Genomic DNA, 19765 nt, shown 5'->3' with positions numbered 1-19765 from the left:
ACCTATACTATGCTGATATGGGTTGAACATCAGGCTACGGTGGCTCACCTATGAACAGCTGAATGCCAGCACTTGGATCATAGATGTGACATAGACTCATGAGACTGGATTTCTTATCCATCACAGTTGATTCTCTTATCGTATTAAATCTTAAAATCACTGTTGGAGCGGTACCCCACTCAGAGGCTGTGAAACTCTTTCTAAGAGGAGGAGGGCGATAGAGGCAAACCCTTCAAGCTATTTCCTCATCAATTCAGCTTGGAAAAGAGACGGCTGAGGGGGCAATATGATTGAAGTCTACCAAATCCTGAGTAGAACAGATACAAGTAGATCGATTTTTCACTCTATCAAAAATTACTCAATGAAATTACAGGGAAATACTTTTAAAACCAATAGGAGGAAATATTTTCCACTCAGAGAATAGTTAAGCTATGGAACACATTGCCAGAGATTGTGGTAAGTGTGGATAGCGTAGCTGGTTTTAAGAAAGGTTTGGACAAGTTCCTGGAGGAAAAGTCCACAGTCTGTTATTGAGAAAGACATGGGGGAAGGCACTGCTTGCCTTGGATTGGTAGCATGGAATAATGCTACTCCTTGGGTTTTGGCCAGGTACTAGTGACCTGGATTGGCCACCGTGAGAATGGGCTACTGGGCTTGATGGACCATTGGTCTGACCCAGTATGGCTATTCTTATGTTCTTTGCTTACTTGAACAGGGAACACTGAACAGGATGTTTTCCTCTCCCCCTTCCAAGACATGATCCTGTATAAAAGGAGAAAGCCAGTTTGTCCTCTTTGTTTGTATAAAGGCTAATGTACCCTGGCATCATATTGTGGGCTGTATATAAGCCACAGATGTGACAGAATAAAACATTTAGCAAAGATATTTTACCGCCGTAGAGCAAGACTACTCATACTCATATCTCCCCTTTTCCAACTAGTCAGAAAGAAGCAAATTTATTCAGAAAATCAAAACCTTTTATGTCTGCTACATATGATTTTTTTGGGGAAGAAGGCTGTGTAGGAGTAAAGATTTTTATTATCATTTTTTTTTTCTGTCTGCAGCACACCTCACTGTAACGTACCATGGAAATAGTTAAAGATTGAGAGGGTAGGAATCAGAATCCCTCGTCTTGCAGGGGAATAGAAAGACCCCAGGACCAGATGGTTGCCTTCTCAGTTTTACCATCCATAATTTCAGCAACCTGCTAAGTGCAGAAACCTGTACACATTTGTACTTAGGAGTTGAGCTTTTTAACTGAGCACTAGCACACCCACATCTCAGTCCCACCAACCATAACCAAAACACAGTGTAACTTTAAAAATACAGCAAGAAACTGTAGCAGCAAGACCCATTTCTTTCCAAAATCCTGGAGCCGTTGCATAGCTTGCGATATCACAGACTTTAGAATGCATGAGAACCAATGCAGTTGTGATGTCACAATAGCTCATTCCATTCCAATAATACAGTAATGCAGCTTAATGGTATATGCTGGGTGCTCTTGGGACACAGAACAGACAAGTCCTCAAAACTGGCCATATCCGCTGACACAAAGAACTTTACAGCAGAAAGAATATAAGTAGTTTAATGTAGTGAAAATAATATTCTGCCTTTTTTTTTTTTTTAGTAAAAGACAGAGAAAATCTCACCATCATTTATATAATGATGAAGGTGCAGTGCTATACATGATAAACATAAATATGTCATATAAGTACAGAATAAATGCCAGAAAGCCTTTATTGCTCTTATAAAGGAACGCTGATACCTAATGTACTACTTCCTCATTCTGTGCAAGCTTTCTAAACCCTCCCTGAGGGATGCCTGCTGCCTCCGACCTACTGGCAGCAGGTGGGCTGAGAAGAGAGTGCAAGAAAGAGGCTTGCAGTACCTTTTAAAAAAAAATTTTTTTTAACAGTTCTGCTGCTGATTTTCCTCCCCCCCCCCCCCCCCATTTAAGCCCAGGCAACATGTCCGTTGTGAAAACGGATCCCCAGGAAAGGGAAACGAGAACTAGGATTTGAATTAGGCTTCTGAGGTCTTGAACCAGCAGATAACAAAACAAGGCATCAAAGAAATGCCATGCAGCTAACCACTGAGCAAGGGCGTAAAGCGAGGGCGTTGGAAAAGCTGCCAACCCACTGTCTTACAGTGGAGAGCAGATTTCCAGCAGCGCTCCCCAAGCCCGGCTGGGGGGCTCCTTCACTGGCACACTTCACAGGTCCCTCCGACACACCTGAGAATTACCGATTGCCTTTCTACCGCTCTGAATATACTCTGGAAAGCAAAGATTTGTCTAGCAGCATAAAATGTGAAAAGGCATGACTAATCCCAGAACAAATGATTGTTCTCTCGACTAATGTAAAATGCCCACCAGTGATAAAAGTAAGAGTACAATAATAACAGCAGTGTACACGCACGTGTCGCTGGCAACATGACCTCCTGTGCACCCCATGCAATATCAGCAGTATAACATCGTTCTTTGATGTCAAGCATGATGTGATCATTAAGTCCTGAAACCCAGTCTTCTTCCTCTTCTGCGTCCAGTTTGATCATTTCATGAGGTCACGGAACATGGGGAAACCAAGTCTTGAGTTCCATTGGCTGTTGTTTTTACTGGCCAGCCACCACCAGATACTTCTTTGCCTTGCAATGAGTCCCACCAGTGGGCATGATCAGAAGGCCGAACGGAGGACCTGCTTTTATCACCTACAGTAAAAAGTCAGTTTATCAGTAGTTGTGGTGGGTCTGGGTTCAAGGTACAGCTATGAGATCAGAAGAGGTAGAGATATGCCCAGGAATAATAATATGATAAACAAGATGAAACACAGGATGGATAAAGATCTTGTCCGAGGGCCATTAGTATTCCAAGTATCCCCTGGAAACAGGAAGAAGCAGATCTACTGTTTACACAGTAAAGGTACAACGTTGTGTGAAGCTAAACTCTGGTTTGTCAAACCATCTGAGGCTGAAAGTTGGCATTAAGTTCAGGTAAACCAGGCAAGGAACTAGAAAACCATCCAAATCTTCACCTCAGGAGAGCCTGTACAGTGCTGTCAGCCATCACCATAGGCCGAAGCCATGTATGTCCCGCACTAGGATGGAAAGGCTGAAACCCCTACATGTGTCCTATTCTTCCATGTCTATGGCTAGGGAAAAATGGGCAGAGTTGTTTGGGGAGTGGGGATATGGGTCAAGGAAAGCTGTGTCTTTTCTTTAAGAGGACACCAGGATTTACTTCTTTCACTTATGGTCCTCCTTTGAGGAGGACACTGTCTAGCAGCAATGGTTACATCCTTAGCATCAGAACCAGAAGGGAAATACAGAAAAATAGTTAAGGTTACTATTCCCCACTGTGAGCAAAAAAAATACCCATTCTTCTCACAAGTGCAAAACAGCTAGACTGGATGATTTCCTGTTTTGATCAGGAGTTGTAAACGTGGCAGGCCTACAGCAGTGGTTTTGTGGCTCTAGCAGTGCTGATGGCCCCTTTGTCTAGACTGAACTGCACCCCAATCTGACTGTGCCCTTCCTTCCCTTCCCTCCCTCTCTCCTCAGGGGACAGCTCAGGTACTAACATCTCAGGATCCAGGGTTACAGCCTACAGTACTTCTATGGGATTGTTTTTCCAATACCTATGAAGGAGCAAACCATTTCAAAGGAGATCTGGAGTCATTCCAGGGGCAGAGCCATAGGGTGGGGTCTGGTCCACCTAGTTTGGGCTCAGGTCAAGCGACCTGGCAGCCACAGGCCAATGGCTGTTCCTACACGCTGCTGGTGGTTGACCCAAAAGCCTTCCCTCTAACAAGTTTATATTTTGCACCAGAGGGAACGCTTCCCGGTCAGCAGGCCGGCAGCATGTAGGAACTGTTGCCAGCAACCTAAAGAAAACAGAAACGCTGCATGGGCTGGGGGGTGGAAAAGAGAGATGTGCAGGGGGGGGAGGGAATGAGAGATGCTGGGGAGGTTGGGAAGGGAGGTAATGAGAGAGGCCTGTCCACTTTGGGCTCAGGCCCGCCTATAATTGGCTGCCTGGCTACTCCACTTTATCATACTGTCAGGAAGTTAAACACAAAGCTTCAGATCTGGAAAATGAACTACAGCAAAATGAATCTCTGCTTACTGTACGCAGAACTTCACAATTTTCCAAAGAAAGTGGCAATGCTTCCATTTTCAAACAATCTTTTGTTTTAAAGTCTTTAAGTAGCTCCCTTTTATTTCTGGGAACAGCCAGTTTGGCAAGAGTGGTCCAAAGGATGGTTGGTTGGCCCACTTGGTTCATGGATCATGCAGGTAACATGGGCCAATCAAATACCAGAGGCACTCTTGAGGAAAGGCTAAACCGCCCAGAGCATCGTCTCGCAAACTTTGCGAAGCCCTGACGCACTAAACGTGGTGGCCGCGGCTCGAGGGCATCCGGACGTGTGTGGACGTTGACGCGATAATGTGACATCACGTCAATATCCATGCATGAAGGCCCTCTAGATGGGGCCCTGAGCCACCAATGGGGGGAGGGGGCGGGGGGTGCTGGAAGGGAAGAGGCACAGAGAGGAGAGGCGCTGGCTGACTGCTTAAAGGATGTGCCTCTTGTTGCAAGAGGCACATCCTGTAGGTAGGCAGCTGGCACTGGCACCTCTCCTCCATCCCCAGCATCTGGCGGCACACCTGGATTCTCGGGCGGCACACTGCTTGCGATACAGTGGCTTAGACAGTTTCAATTCTAGATCCATAAAATGGAAATTTAAAGCCAGTTTTTGCCTAGCTCAGCACACAGAAAGAAGAGAGTTCTTTCCACTTGGACAATAATATTAAAATTATCCCCACCCCTCCCCATGAAGAAGTTTTGCATTGATACCTCTGGTTATAAAACACAACAGGTGTTCTTTACATTTTGTAACAATACAATAAACTATATGTTTAAAGAGTATAAATAAACCTTGTAAAATTAGCATATCATTTTTGGCCTGGTAATTTCTCCTAATAATAATTTGTATTTTTATGCCGCCTTTTCAAATAATCATTAAAGGCGGCTTACAGCATTATTAGTGATTCAGGTACAATAAGTCCCTGCTCATAAGAGCTTACAATCTAAGTAGGTACTTGAGGCAACAGGGGATAAAGTGACTTGCCCAACGTCACAAGGAGTGCCAGTGGGTGAATGGAATTTGAACCCTGCTTTCTCTCTAACCACTAGGTCGCTACCCACCCTCCTCTTTCTTCCAGCTCAGTCAGAACCAATGCTGGGAACGCTGGTGCCATGCGCCTTCATTCCTCACTGTCTGGGAATTTCCCCCTGCTTTAGAAGACCCTCTCTCCCATTATTCCCAGTCTGGCCATTAAGACTGAGAATCGTGCGGAAGGGATCATATCATGGGTTCTAAATCCAGCCACCCAGGCTTCGCCCTTAACGCTAGCTATGAATCACGCCCCCTAGGGGCTGTGAAGAATAAAAATTTTTTTAAAGCCGAAGAATCTTTGTACCTTATTAGGACTGGATTCACTGGCTATCTACTGTCCCAGTAGCACTGGTATTAGATTTAATTATTCCCCCCCTTCACAATACAAAAATGCAGAAATCCCCCCTCCCTCCCGTTATTCTAGCTTATTCTGTACATGACGTCACATTGCAGTCTCTATAAATCACAAACGTTGCAACCACAGGGAATGAACCCTTAGCTGTATTACACATCCCATTCATTTCAGGGCGAAAGGGATGTGGAAAGTGTCACAGTTTAGCGGAGATTCTTTTTAATATCGGCTCCCACCGGCTCCCACCCTTAAACCCTAACCAAATAAAAAGTGATTATAAAGCCGATTCTAAAGTAATAAAAGTGGTGCCATGTCACTCTGCCATCAACCATAAAGGGTCTGTCTCATAGTCTACAAGGTGTCCAGTGAGCAAGGGGAGGCCCCTTTAACTGCAAACCAAGGCTGAAGAAAGTATTACATCTGGGGACAGTGATAGAAAATGACCGGAAAGTTCTAGCTTGTAACTCAAGAAAGAAAATAAAACAGATACATGATGGGATTCATGTGTCAGAAGGAAATGTTCTGATCGCAGTTGCAGCTGCCGTGTCTGCAGACATTTCAAGCTGCAGGTTAGCAGTAAATCCAAAGTAGTACTTTTCAGGCCTGTCAAGTTTTCAGTTTCCCCTGGCTCCTATAAAAGCCATATCAAATTCTTTTGTAATTTAATGGGATTTTTCTAACACTTGCACATGTATATATACTGTAAATATATGCATGTGTGTGTATTTGTAATATATATATATATATATAATATATTTATATATAACATATCAAAGCATAGGAATAGAATATAAAAAATATTTTATAGCTTTTCTAAGTAGAGACATTCCTTCCTAAATATCAGCATAAAATTCAGATCCCATGTCTGTGTTGGGGTGCGCTGGCTTCTGATCCAGAGAAGACATTCTGCTCAGCATTTCTGCTGAGAGCGAGTAACTGTTTCCTGACTTCTCCTCAAACCAACTATCCAGTGCTCTCTTGGCATCAAAGTTGGCAATGGGGGGTCCGTTTACGCCAATGGTTAAAAGGTCACTCAACTGCTCCAATGTGAGTCGGGAGCGGTTGTTTTTACGCACTTTCTGAAGGGCGATGCGACCTTTCTCACAACAGGCTGTGGATGTGGGAAGAACTTTCAAGATCTGCACCACCTTGTTTAAGAGGGAAAATCTCTGCTTGTATTTGCAAATGTGACCAATTAAGTCTTTGAAGCCATTTTTGGTGTAATAATCCCCTTTGAGCTCCCGCCATTCCATTAGCAAGCTCCCTCTGGTGTCTGCTCCGTCCCTGCAAACATCTTTTAGAAAAGAAGGGATTGCCTCCAGGTGATCAAATATCTGAGTCATATCTTCCTCTCCGTAATTCACTAGCTCCTCTGTACTTCGAGGCCAAGTTGACAGGTCAAACACTTGGCAAGCCTTGACAAATGTTCGAGTACGGGAATCAAACCTTTGAGCTAGGGTTAACTGGGTTTTCTGGCAAATCTTTTCTCGTATTGATTGAAATTTGGCTTCAGCCACCCGTAGGTTCTTCAATGCCACTCCATTAAAGCTTTCTCGAAAGTTTTCTTCAAATTCTTGCAGGTACTCCCCAGGGGAATCTGCCAACCGACTGATCTCCTGTATGGCCTCCTCTATCTTCTCGTCCACTTGAGACACAAGGAGGTATTCACCTTGGAAGACATAAGCCAGGCGTGACAGCACAGCAATTACATCCAATAAGAAGTAGATGAGTTTAATTGACTGATAATCCAGAAGAAACTGGAGGAGAGCCAGTGCAATAGCAGAGGCATCAGCTCTTTGAGTCTGGCTGCTGAGATCTTTGAGATGTGCCACTACTTCAAGGTAATCCTTAATCAAAGCATTTAGAACATTCTGTTCACCAATAATCCACCTCACAGCTCGGATATCTCCCAGGAATTCTGTCTCTTCGCAAAGAGTTGAGGCAGTTGCCCTTAGTTCACACATGAGCCTTGGGGAATAGCGATAGAAACTGAGAAGCTGCTTGAGGTTGTTTTCTAGCTCTTCTAAGCATGGGAGCTCTTTCCCACTGATTGCATCCAAAATTTCCAAATGAGGCCTGTAAACCATAAAAGGTAAGCAGAGTAGCCATGGCAAGGTCTTTCTGATTGTCAAGTACATATTAGCTCTTAGGCCAGCTGTAATATTAGCACCATCGATACCCAAGCCAACAGTTGGCTTTTCATCTTGAAGTCTAATTCCTAAGGCTGAAAAAGCTCTGTCTATTCCTTGGAGGTAACTCTCTGTTGTAGACAAGCCAAGTTCTTGGAGAGATAGGAACTCTGTTGCAGGAGGTCCATCGTTGCTTGTGTACTGTACATAGACTGCTACTGTATCAGCAATTAAATCTTCACTTTGCCCATCTAATATAATACTAAGAAACGGGGACTGCCTTAGTCGCTCCACTAAATCTTCTCGAAGGGCCCTGGCAACGTGGTGAATTAATATCTGGCAATCGCCTTCATTCATATATTGGTCAACCACTCGGAGTTCGCACTTTCTTAGCAATTCGGCAAGAGGCCTAAAGTCAACGTAAGGCCTGCCTTCTAAAGCCAAATGGTAGGCTGTATTGAAGAGCAGGGTCATGTTGCGACACATTTCCTCGGTCTTCTCTGGATGCATTCTGAGCTTATAAAGCTGCAGGCACTTCTTGTGGAGGTTGCTCTGACTATGAAGCTTTATCGTATGGATCTTAAACTGTTTTGAGCCAATGATGAAGGCCGAAGTCCGGGAGGACTGCACAGTGTACTGTCTGCAAACGTGGCACCACATCTCGTTTAAGGTGGAAGAATACCGGAGAAACCAAAACTTTTTCAGCCACTCTTGCTTGAAACGACGAATTCTCCTGCCAGCAACGGTGGACATTTTGGAAGGCTCGTCTGCTGCGGCCACCATTTCGTTGGAGACTGACTCGTCAGCGGAGTCCACTTCCTGGTCTTCATCCTCCATGACGGGTGGCACACTGACCATGCTTTCAATTGCTGAAAAACAAGGAAAAATGATTATAACAACTGTTGGGTTTTCTGCAACCATCTGTCATGTTGAATGAACACATTTAAAAAAAAATACCCAAACAGAGAATGACATGAGAACAAATTTGCCCCCGTTCCTGCAGGAACTCAATTTCCCTGTCCTGTCCCTGCTAGTTGAATTACTGTCCCTGTCCTTAACCCATTCCTGTAAGCTTTGCCTTAACCACACAAGCCTCGAACACTTATGATTTTAAAGGGTTTCAGGCATTGGTGGAATGAGGCATTATGACATCACAATCTGAGCTCTAGAATGTTGCTACTTAGGATTTTAAAGGGTTTGAGGCTTGTGCAGGTGAGGACGGAGCTTAGGCATTGGTGGAATGAGGCATTATAACATCACAGTCTGAGCTCCAGAATGTTGCTACTTAGGATTTTAAAGCGTTTGAGGCTTGTGCAGATGAGGACGGAGCTTAGGCATTGGTGGAATGAGGCATTATGACATCACAGTCTGAGCTCTAGAATGTTGCTACTTAGGATTTTAAAGCGTTTGAGGCTTGTGCAGATGAGGACGGAGCTTAGGCATTGGTGGAATGAGGCATTATGACATCACAATCTGAGCTCTAGAATGTTGCTACTTAGGATTTTAAAGGGTTTGAGGCTTGTGCAGGTGAGGACGGAGCTTAGGCATTGGTGGAATGAGGCATTATGACATCACAGTCTGAGCTCCAGAATGTTGCTACTTAGGATTTTAAAGCGTTTGAGGCTTGTGCAGATGAGGACGGAGCTTAGGCATTGGTGGAATGAGGCATTATGACATCACAGTCTGAGCTCTAGAATGTTGCTACTTAGGATTTTAAAGCGTTTGAGGCTTGTGCAGATGAGGACGGAGCTTAGGCATTGGTGGAATGAGGCATTATGACATCACAGTCTGAGCTCTAGAATGTTGCTACTTAGGATTTTAAAGCGTTTGAGGCTTGTGCAGATGAGGACGGAGCTTAGGCATTGGTGGAATGAGGCATTATGACATCACAATTTCAGCTCTAGAATGTTACTACTTATGATTTTAAAGTGTTTGAGGCTTGTGCAGATGAGGACGGAGCTTAGGCATTGGTGGAAAGGGGCAGGGACAGGAAAAGAAGTCGATGGGACGGGAAAATGAGTTCCCACGGGAACGAAGAAAAATTTGTTCCCGTGTCACTGTTCAATTAGTATCTTATTGTCTACTAAAAACTCTGTTGAATAGAAAATCTATTCTAATCTAATCTTCTATTTGTGCATCGCTCATACCTAGACAGGCTCAAGGCGACTTTAAAGAGAAGAGAGAAGGGAGAGGAGGGGAGAGAGAGAGGGGAGAAGGATAGGTAGGAGAGGGAGAGAGAGAAAAGAACTAACAAGAAGCAATTTTCAAATAGGATGAATAGTTAAAAGTTTTGTGGGTTGTTTTAAGATGGGTTACTTTAGGAAAAGTTGGGTTTCCCCCCTAAATGTATCTCTATTTTCTTTAAAGATTGTAGTTCACCCTCTTTTCTTTTTGTACTGGTAATTATTTGTACGTATACACTGTATGCTTATTTGTCTCCTAATTTGAAACTGTCATACGCATTGAAGTATCTGACATTGCGTGTACAACTAATTTTTAATAAACTCGAAACTTGAAAAAAAAACAAACTACTGGCCTTGTTTCTCTCAGAAAATTTTCAAACATAAATGTTACGAGCATCCACATACTCTGCACATGCTGCCATACATTTGAAAAACAAATGTATGGTATACATGTTGGAACCCCCCTCCATTAACTAACCATCACCACAGGAATGCCTCTTTCCCCCCTGGCTCCAAGCAGATATGTTATCGAAGTCACATATGCTTTAAACCAATTTGAGAAGAGGAATTTTCAGTCAGGCCTTTAGACCTAATTAAATGCCTTTGAAAATTGCCCTCAGAATGAAATATCCTGTGAATAAGCACATTCCTTCTCTACACAATGCACCATATGACCCCCAGAAGGCAAGATACCATCAGATACTAACAACCATTAAAAATCATAAGTCAGTAAAATTACTAGAAAGAGAGTCAGGCACATAGCGAGATCGCGGGAGATCTCCAGCAATCTCCGGCGGTTCGCGGCCATACTGGAAATTCAATGCTGGTGCCATATCTGGCCACCGGCATTGAATTTCCGGTCTGTTTTTTTGGCTGGCTAGGTCTCAACGGCCAAAGATATCCCACTCTTTTAGGTGGTTGTCTCTGGCTGCCGAAACCTATCAGGCGAGCTGCTGAATACTGGCGGTGACTGTCGCGTGACATAGCCAGCCACCAGCCAATCCACTAAGCCGGATATCGCTGTGAAAAGGGCGGTATAGCAAATTCGACAAATGATAAACAGATCGTGGGCAATATAAGACACCTGCACTGCAATATTACTGCAAAATAAGTGATCGCACAGAAGGAAAAGACTCTGGTTGATTTACCTATAATGGTCAGTTCCCCCTCTTAAAGCTATTCTCTGATAACAGAAAACAGCGCATGTGATAAGGAGCACGCAGGTCTTTGCCTGTCTCCCTCAGCTGTTTTCTGCACTGGCTCTCTGTGTAGGGTGTGGCGATAGGAGTGTGTGTGTGTGATGTCACAACTTCAGCATTGTGACATCACAGCAAAAAAGTATAAGACGCAGAAAACAGGCAACAAAGGGATATCTGTTCAGTACATACAGGAAAAGTGAGAAAACACATCAATTTAGATTGAGAGATGACACCGTGGATTCTTCTCCGGCCTGAAAAAAATTTGTAATTTAGCGCAGTCCTTTTCAGAGTTAGACGCTAAGCTCTCTGTTTTTATGCTTAATGATATCTCTCTAGAGAAAGAGGATCAAAAATACGTCAAACAGCCCACTGTAATCCAACTTTTTTTTTTTTTATTGAGCATGCATTCAATACAAAAGAAATAGCTTATCTGATCATTACAGACATCCTATTGGTTTCACAGTAAGAGCACTGGCTGCTATGTCTCAAATGTTCACTGCTGTAAATGTCACTCAGTGGGACGTATCGCCAGCAACTTTACAATCGATAAATAACACCTCTTGTGTTCAGGAAATTGGCAAATGCAAATTAGTGCAAACTTTTGCATAACCGATTGCAATATCATCATATGGTCTGTATATCTGAATTCTGTTCTAGTAAACTCTTTACAGATTTAAAGTAGGAAGTTGATATATTTAATAAGATCATTTTAGTGATAACCTTATATTAGGTAGTGATGTTATTTGTATTTTTTTATTTATTCTGTAACTGTTTTTAGTCTGAGTTTTATGCTACTGTTTTAATGGATGGCTATGTATGTTGGTTGCACACAGTTTAGTGCAGTGGTCTCAAACTCGCGGCCCGGGGACCACATGCGGCCCACCAGGTCCTATTTTGAGGCCCTCAGTATGTTTATCATAATCACAAAAGTAAAATGAAACAGTTTCTTCATCATATGTCTCTTTAGCTATAAATGACAATATTATTATTAAGACTTAGCCAAAAGGAAAGATTTATAAATTATAAAGAGTTTTTACCTCATGCAAAATTCTCATTTCTTTAATAAGACATTAACTCTTTTTTTCTGAGGCCCTCCAAGTACCTACAGATCCAAAATGTGGCCCTGCAAAGGGTTGGAGTTGGAGACCACTGGTTTAGTGGGATAGGAATCTTTTAAATAAGTTACAAAACAATCTCTAGACCAAAGACCGCCACAATATTCAATGAGTTTATTATCACGTTAATGTCTGGGCATTGGCTTTGTTGTTTAACTTACCTGGACGCTCTGATAATTCTTGATGCTCAGGGACCCGGGCTGGTAGCTGGGTGGTTTCGGACAGCTTCTCAGACCTCAGCATTTCCAGCTCCGCCTCAAGTTCTCGAATTTTCTTCTTCAACCTTATGCAGTTGGGACAGAATGACGTCGTGGGGATCTCCTGGCAATCTCCCGCAGTGGATATATCTGCTGGGCTTTCTACTTTAACCGACGACGGAGCTTCTTCATCCTGTTCCGGGAAGCTCAACTCTTTGGCAATACCAAAAGAAGACCCATAGGGAACATTCCTTTCACCTTCACCCGTGGATTTGCTGAGGGTAGAAGAACTATGTTGAGTGACTGCACTACATCGATCAAAGACATCTTCAATTTGATACTTGGCAGTTTTCTTCATAGACAGAGGACTACTTGTTGCCAGTGGGTGCTCATTTGTTTTTGTCGATTCTAGAGAAGCTTCAAGAACATCTTTGAAGATAAGGTCTATCTTCTTTTTCTTTATCTGTGGGTGGACGTCCTCATCCTCACCACTACCATAGACACGTTTGTAAGGGCTCCTCCCTTGTCTTAATGTTGCCAGTTGAAATGGGCCTTTGATGTCCTCTTGGTTCTCCAAAATCCTATCAAACCTTTCCTTCTGCAATTTTTTATTTCCTGAAAATGAAAACAAGTGACACTGTCATTAAGAGTTAAGAGCTGATGATTAAAAATAGAAGTAAAAGCACTTTTTCTTGGAAGTTCCTGCCTTTAGCCTACGTACTGGAGTCAGCTCAAAATTACAGAATCGGAATACGGTATAGAACTCTGTAGACCCTGGAAACCAAGACCACAGCAAGTTTTGGCAACAAAGATGCAGACCAGATAGTTGTTCAAGTCCAGAGGACTCAGAACTTTTAGGAGAAGAAAACAGAAAATAAATGGGCCAGGATGTAGAACCAGGCTCTTCTGAAATGAAACAAACCATTTTCAAGCACGTACTACAGAGCTGAGTTATGACCTGGTAAAATGAATCTTGTTTATCAGACATATATGGCTTTGGCTCTAGAACTTACAGCCATCTGCTTCATGACAATCAACTGAGAGGCCCTCGAGGAGAATTTAAAATAGGTCTTTTTATCTGATGCTGCAGTAGACTAATTTCAGTGAAATCAGTATCTGGTAAAGATACGGTACATTTTAATAATGGGGTCATAAAAAAGAGTGATCCCAAACCTTGCCTAAAATGAATATATGTGCCCCATTTGCAATGATTTTACTGACCTCACTCCACAGTTTTAAAAAGACAATGGAAATTGTTTGCAAAATGACAAAATCTGTAATCACATTGTAGACCTTATTTTACTTGTGATGTTCATGAATCTATTTTTTTAAGATTCATGTCACGTTAGTTCATCAAATTGTCTATATCAGGGGTAGGCAATTCTGGTCCTCAAGAGCTGGAGCCAGGTCAGGTTTTCAGGATCTCCACCATAAATATGCATGAGATAGATTTGCATCTCAAGGAGGCAGTGCGTGCAAATCCATCTCATACATATTCATGGTGGAGATCCTGAAAACCTGACCTGGCTCTGGCTCTCGAGGACCCGAATTGCCTACCCCTGCTCTATCCAATCCTCTAGGTCAGGGGTAGGCAATTCTGGTCCTCAAGAGCTGGAGCCAGGTCAGGTTTTCAGGATCTCCACCATAAATATGCATGAGATAGATTTGCATCTTAAGGAGGCAGTGCGTGCAAATCCATCTCATACATATTCATGGTGGAGATCCTGAAAACCTGACCTGGCTCCGGCTCTCGAGGACCCGAATTGCCTACCCCTGCTCTATCCAATCCTCTAGGTCAGGGGTAGGCAATTCCAGTCCTCGAGAGCCAGAGCCAGGTCAGGTTTTCAGGATCTCCACCATAAATATGCATGAGATAGATTTGCATCTCAAGGAGGTAGTGAATGCAGATCCATCTCATACATATTCATGGTGGAGATCCTGAAAACCTGACCTGGCTCCGGCTCTCGAGGACCCGAATTGCCTACCCCTGGTCTATATTGCGACCTTAGCTCATCTGGATCCCTGATGAAGGGGTGTTTCTTCGAAACAAGGCCCGTGTCGGGTCACGTATTTTCACACATGAAAACCGCTATATTTTTATTAATTTTCATAAAGTAGCTTGGCGCCTTTGTACACCGCCTTAGCAGATTTTCCTGTTGGATTTCATCAGTCAACTTGTCCACTGCAGACCTGTTCGATTGTTTCTTTTATTTCTGACAGTGCATCGTTTTAATTCTATTTTTTTGATTCAATTTTCTATACCATTCTCCCAGGAGAGCCCAGAACGGTTTACATGAATTTATTCAGATACTCAAGCATTTTTCCCTGTCTATCCCGGTGGGCTCACAATCTATCTAATGTACCTGGAGCCATGAGGGGATTAAGTGACTTGCCTAGGGTCACAAGGAGCAGCTTGGATTTGAACCCACAACCTCAGGGTGCTGAGGCTGTAGCTTTAACCACTGCACCACTCTAGAAATCAAAATGTAGCCAAAGTGAGCCACGTATGGGACAATGAAGCCATTGTGACATCACTGATGAGGTGGAATAAGGCATTATGATGTCACAATACCAGCTCTGGTTATCACAGTCTTGCCCAGAGTCATAAGGCAGAAATCAAAATGTAGTAGAAGTGAGCCAAGTCTAGGACAATGGAGCCATTGTGACATCACTGATGAGGTTGGCTCTTATTGGTGGAATGAGGCATTATGATGTCACAATATCAGCTCTGGTTATCAGAGGCTGAAACTTGTCACACTGTTTATTTATTCAGTTTTCTATATCGTTCTCCCAGGGGAGCTCAGAACAGTTTACATGAATTTATTCAGGTACTCAAGCATTTTTCCCTGTCTGTCCCGGTGGGCTCACAATCTATCTAGTGTACCTGGGGCCATGGGGGAATTAAGTGACTTGCCCAGGGTCACAAGGAGCAGCGTGAGTTTGAACCCACAATCCCAGGGTACTGAGGCTGTAGCTTTAACCACTGCGCCACACTCTCCCCTAGCACTAGGTTTCAATTTACCATTTCCAAGTTTGCCTCATTAATTGCATTTATGTTTATTTTTGGTTACTTTACCATTTTTATGCAGATATCAAAATGAGTTTCATGTTGAACTGCACCACCTTGGGTGAATCTGTTCATAAAGATGGTTAGTAAATCCCAATCTATCAAGAGTGCTCACAGTTGGAATGAAAACAAAACAAGACAAAAATATGGATGCATTCTTATAGCACAGGAAGTGATGAAATAGGTAGTGAAGTACAGTCAAACCTTGGTTTGCAAGCATAGTTCGTTCCAGAAGCATGCTTGTAATCCAAAGCACTCGTATATCAAAGCAAATTTCCCCATAGGAAATAATGGAAACGCAGACGATTCGTTCCACAAGCCAAAACCTTTAATACAAAATACTATACGTACTCGTATTGCAAGACCTTGCTCATTTAGAACAGTCACTACAATTCTGCAGCGTCAGAGAAAGAAGAGCCATCTGCTCAGTTGTGATGTGCATATACTATGTGTACTTGTATTGCAAGACATTGATTGTATATCAAGTTCAAATTTAATCAAATGTTTTGCTTGTCTTGCAAAACACTTGTAAACCAAATTACTTGCAATCCAAAGTTTTACTGTACTTAAATCAGGTCAAATAACAAAATTGGATAAATCATTTGTACATCCCTTCCCTTTACTTGTCTTTCAGTCAGGAGTTGCTCCAGAAAAGAAATTTAGGAAGAGTTGGAGCCTCTTCGTATGAAGATACTTCAACTACTCTCTGTTAACGTCTTTGTCCCTTCCTCTGCTTGCCCGTCGCCCCCACCCCCACGATACAGCTTCCACTATTCCCAAGCTAGACCTGCTAAAACCAAGTGCAAGTTGTAGCTTACAATGTTGGAGTGTAGCAGGGTTTGAAAATAAGGGAGGAGAACACTTATATCAACATTAAAATGATTACCGGAAAAAGGAATAGCTGAATGTCCTTACCTGCCACTTAAAGGTTGACACCTGTGCCTCAAAATCCATCGTTTTCTTCAGACCTCCTTAGTGCCAGCGCCGTCTCAAACGACTTCACTTTTGGTCCACATCCTTTTTGTTTTGGGAAAATAGTGGGGTGGAATCTCAAAGACTTCAGGATGAAACGTCTCTGGTGGTGAATGTTGTCACTGTCCTAGGAAGTCACCACTGCCCGTAACATAGATTTTGGCTGCACAGTAGCAGTGAAGAGACAGGAATGTCTTCTCAGACTACAAAACCTACTGTATTTGTGCTCTGGGACAAACAGGCAAAAGTATGTAGCCAGTTAAAGCAAACTCTTTACTGCAATCGTATTGGAAATTATTTAATGCTGAAGGAACGTATGTATCGCTGGTTCCTTTTCATTCATTTTTCCTCACTTTCCTCAGCATTTTTGCAAATCTGAAAACTTGTCATCTCTCCGATTCTCCACTGTGCCAAGGGGAACCCCCGACTCTGCAAAAGATCTTTTCTATTATGTGTCAATGGCAAAAATCTGTTCAAAACAGAATCTCATATGGTTTGAAGACTCTACTGTGGTGATAAAGCAATTCTGTTCTCCATCTCGACACAACTTAACCTCTGTTTTGTGTTCAAGTAACCTAAAAGCAGTTTTTGATCAATAGGCCTCAATTCTGAAGACTTCCCCCATGCTGAAAACAAAAGGTATCCAAGCTGGCTTGGAAGATATTTGGCACCAGGAAGTGGACTGGAAGTTTTACACACCTACACATTTTGTGGAACAGAGGTGCAGAAAATGAAAAATAATCTGCAACATATTCCTTCTTTAAAGTATTCTGAGCCAACCTGGTGGTTGGTGAGCAGTGACCAATCACCTGGAATTGCTTAGGTTACCATATCTTTAACTTTCCCAGCTTACTTGCATTTGGCCAGGAATCTAACAAACGATACCACTGCAGCACAAATGAAACATAGGCGCATGATGTCAGATATAGACCAAATGGCTCGTTCGGTCTGCCCATCTGCAGCTTCCACTATCTCAGTGTATCGCAAACTGTATGCTGCGGTACACCGGGGAAGAGGAGAGACGAAGGCGCCGTTGACCGTCTACAGGACCGAGGCACGTCCTGTAAGCAATCTCCCGAAGCCGGCTCTTCTTTTCTCTTGGCGCAAGGCCCGTTTGAAGGGCCTTTGTGCATGCGCTGACATCATGCATGCGTGTGATGTCATCACACCGACGCTAGCGCACTTCTGGGTGTCTCGAGCCGGGGACACTAGGTTTAGTGTGCCCCCGGCTCGAAAAAGATTGAAGAGACACTGCACTTTCTCCTCCTCTCCCTATTGGCTAAGGCTTTTAACATTTGCATCTCCTCTCCTTATAGGCTACACCTGCATTGTGAGGTCATAAAGGCTTGTGGTTATAGAAACATGATGGCAGATAAAGGCCAAATGGCCCATCTAGTCTGCCCATCCACAGCATATGGTCCAAGTTTTAGGATCAGAATGACCAGAATAGCTACAGACATCACATTAACACTATCAGGTTTCTTAATAGGCCTCAGTGGTGTAGTAAGTGGGAGGTGGTCTGCCTCGGGTGCCATCTTGGTGGAAGTGCCAGCACCTGCCCTCCTCTCTGCGCTCCCCCCTTGCCCCCACCACAGAGCATGCCCCTTCCCTTCCCCCGTATCTCTTTAATGTTCCCACTGCAAGCAGCAACCCCAACCTGCTGCTCAAACCAACATTGTCTCTTCCTCTGACGTCACTTTCTAGGAAGTGACGTCAGAGGAAGAGCTGACGCTGGCACGAGCAGCAAGATGGGGTTGCTGATTGCGCCGGAAACATTAAAGAGGCTTGGGGGAGGGGCACCACTGGTTGGACTTAAATAAATAAGGGTCTCTTACAACTTCATTGTGGAAAGCCTTCCTTCAGCTTAAACCTCATGTTTTAGCTGCAAGAGGCACTTCTTAAAATTTCCCTGCAAATGCCTCGTCACACATGAGAATCGTTCTTATTTATTTTTAGGTCCTACACGTCTTGAGAATATTTTGTCTCTTAAGATAGTTAAAAATTAGATTGCTTTGCTTTGAGATAGGACAGGCTCGTCAGGGATTATTATTTCTTTGCCTTCAGTAATTCAGAATCAATGCTTTCTTTTAAGATGACTCTGGGCAAGTCACTTAATCCTCCCCTGCCCCCAGGTACATGAGGTACATTGTGAGCCCACTGGGACACATAGGGAAAATGCTTAAAGTACCTTTATGTAAACCGCTTTGAGTGTTGTTGTGAACCTACAAAAAGGCAGTATACAAGACCCAATCACTTTCCCTGATGTCATAATGCCTCTTTCCACCAATAAGAGCCAAGCTCATCCGTGATGTCACAATGGCTTCATCGTTCTATACTTGGAGGAGAGTGCGGCACAGTGGTTAGAGCTACAGCCTGCAGTTGTGGGTTCAAACCCTGGGCTACTCCTTGTGACTCTGGGCAAGTCATTTAATCCTCCACTGCCCTAGGTACATTAGATAGATTGGGGCACATAGGGAAAATGTTTGAAGTACTTGTGCGTAAACTACTTTATGAGTGTGGTTGTAAATCTACAAAAAGGCAGTATACAAGTCCCAATCCCTTTCCCTGATGTCATAATGCCTCTTTCCACCAATAAGAGCCAACCTCATCAGTGATGTCACAATGGCTTCATTGTTCTATACTTGTTTCACTTCTGATATTGTATTGGAGGAGAGTGTGGCGCAGTGGTTAGAGCTAAAGCCTCAGCGCCCTGAGGTGGTTCGTTCAAACCCTGGGATTCTTCCTGTGACTCGGGGCAAGTCACTTAATCCTTTACTGCCCCAGTAATATTAGACAGATTGCGAGCCCACTGGGGCAGACAGGGAAAATGTTTGACTACCTGTAGGTAAACCGCTTTGAATGTGGTTGGGCAATGACAAAAGGTGGCATGTACGTGCCTATCTTACTCCCCTTTTACAAAATCGGGAAAGCATTTTTTAGAGCAGGCCGGCGCGTCCAATGCTCTGTGCTGCTCCCGGCGCTCACAGGAGTTCCTATGAGTGTCGGAAGCAGCGCAGAGCATTCAGCGTGCCAGCCTGCGCTAAAAAAAAACACTTTTGATGTAGTGTCACTTCTGATCTTCCCTAGATGTGGGCTAGACACTTGAAAATTATTTTAGGTTGACATAAAATATTTTTGTGTCTTTTATTATTTTTATAAGGAATAATCTGAAATTTCTAAAAAAAAATAAAAAATAAAAAATAAGGATCTCTAACTGTACCTGGTTATTGTGATTTTTACAGGGTGAAAAAACGTTTTACCAGGTCGAGATCGGCCAAGGCAGAGGGTGACAAGCAAAGGATAAGGGGAGCAAAGAGAATCTCAGGAATTGTAATTCAAGCAAGAGTGATAAAAAAAAAACACAGACAAACCAAAAC

At 43.3% G+C, this 19765-nt stretch overlaps 1 protein-coding gene across 4 annotated transcripts in view; it reads right to left on the bottom strand.

The window, feature by feature from the left end:
• Window positions 1-1611: 1611 nt before the first annotated feature.
• The window catches only part of PRDM11 (PR/SET domain 11), an 85968-nt gene continuing 67814 nt past the window's right edge, over window positions 1612-19765 (bottom strand). For 3 of the 4 annotated variants that reach the window (XM_033928234.1, XM_033928232.1, XM_033928233.1), the window contains exons 7-8: window positions 12314-12964; window positions 1612-8524 (exon numbers count right to left, since the gene is read on the bottom strand). In XM_033928234.1, the coding sequence (XP_033784125.1) occupies window positions 6360-8524; window positions 12314-12964 (2816 nt within the window). In that variant the 3' untranslated portion in view covers window positions 1612-6359. The remainder of the gene's footprint in view (window positions 8525-12313; window positions 12965-19765) is intronic. The other variant, XM_033928235.1, reaches the window with a different exon arrangement.

The sequence above is a fragment of the Geotrypetes seraphini genome, chromosome 19 (genome assembly GCF_902459505.1).
Source record: "Geotrypetes seraphini chromosome 19, aGeoSer1.1, whole genome shotgun sequence".
Classification (NCBI taxonomy): Eukaryota; Metazoa; Chordata; class Amphibia; order Gymnophiona; family Dermophiidae; genus Geotrypetes; species Geotrypetes seraphini.
Note: the sequence above shows the minus strand (reverse complement) of the source record. Positions and strands in the feature narration are given on the sequence as shown.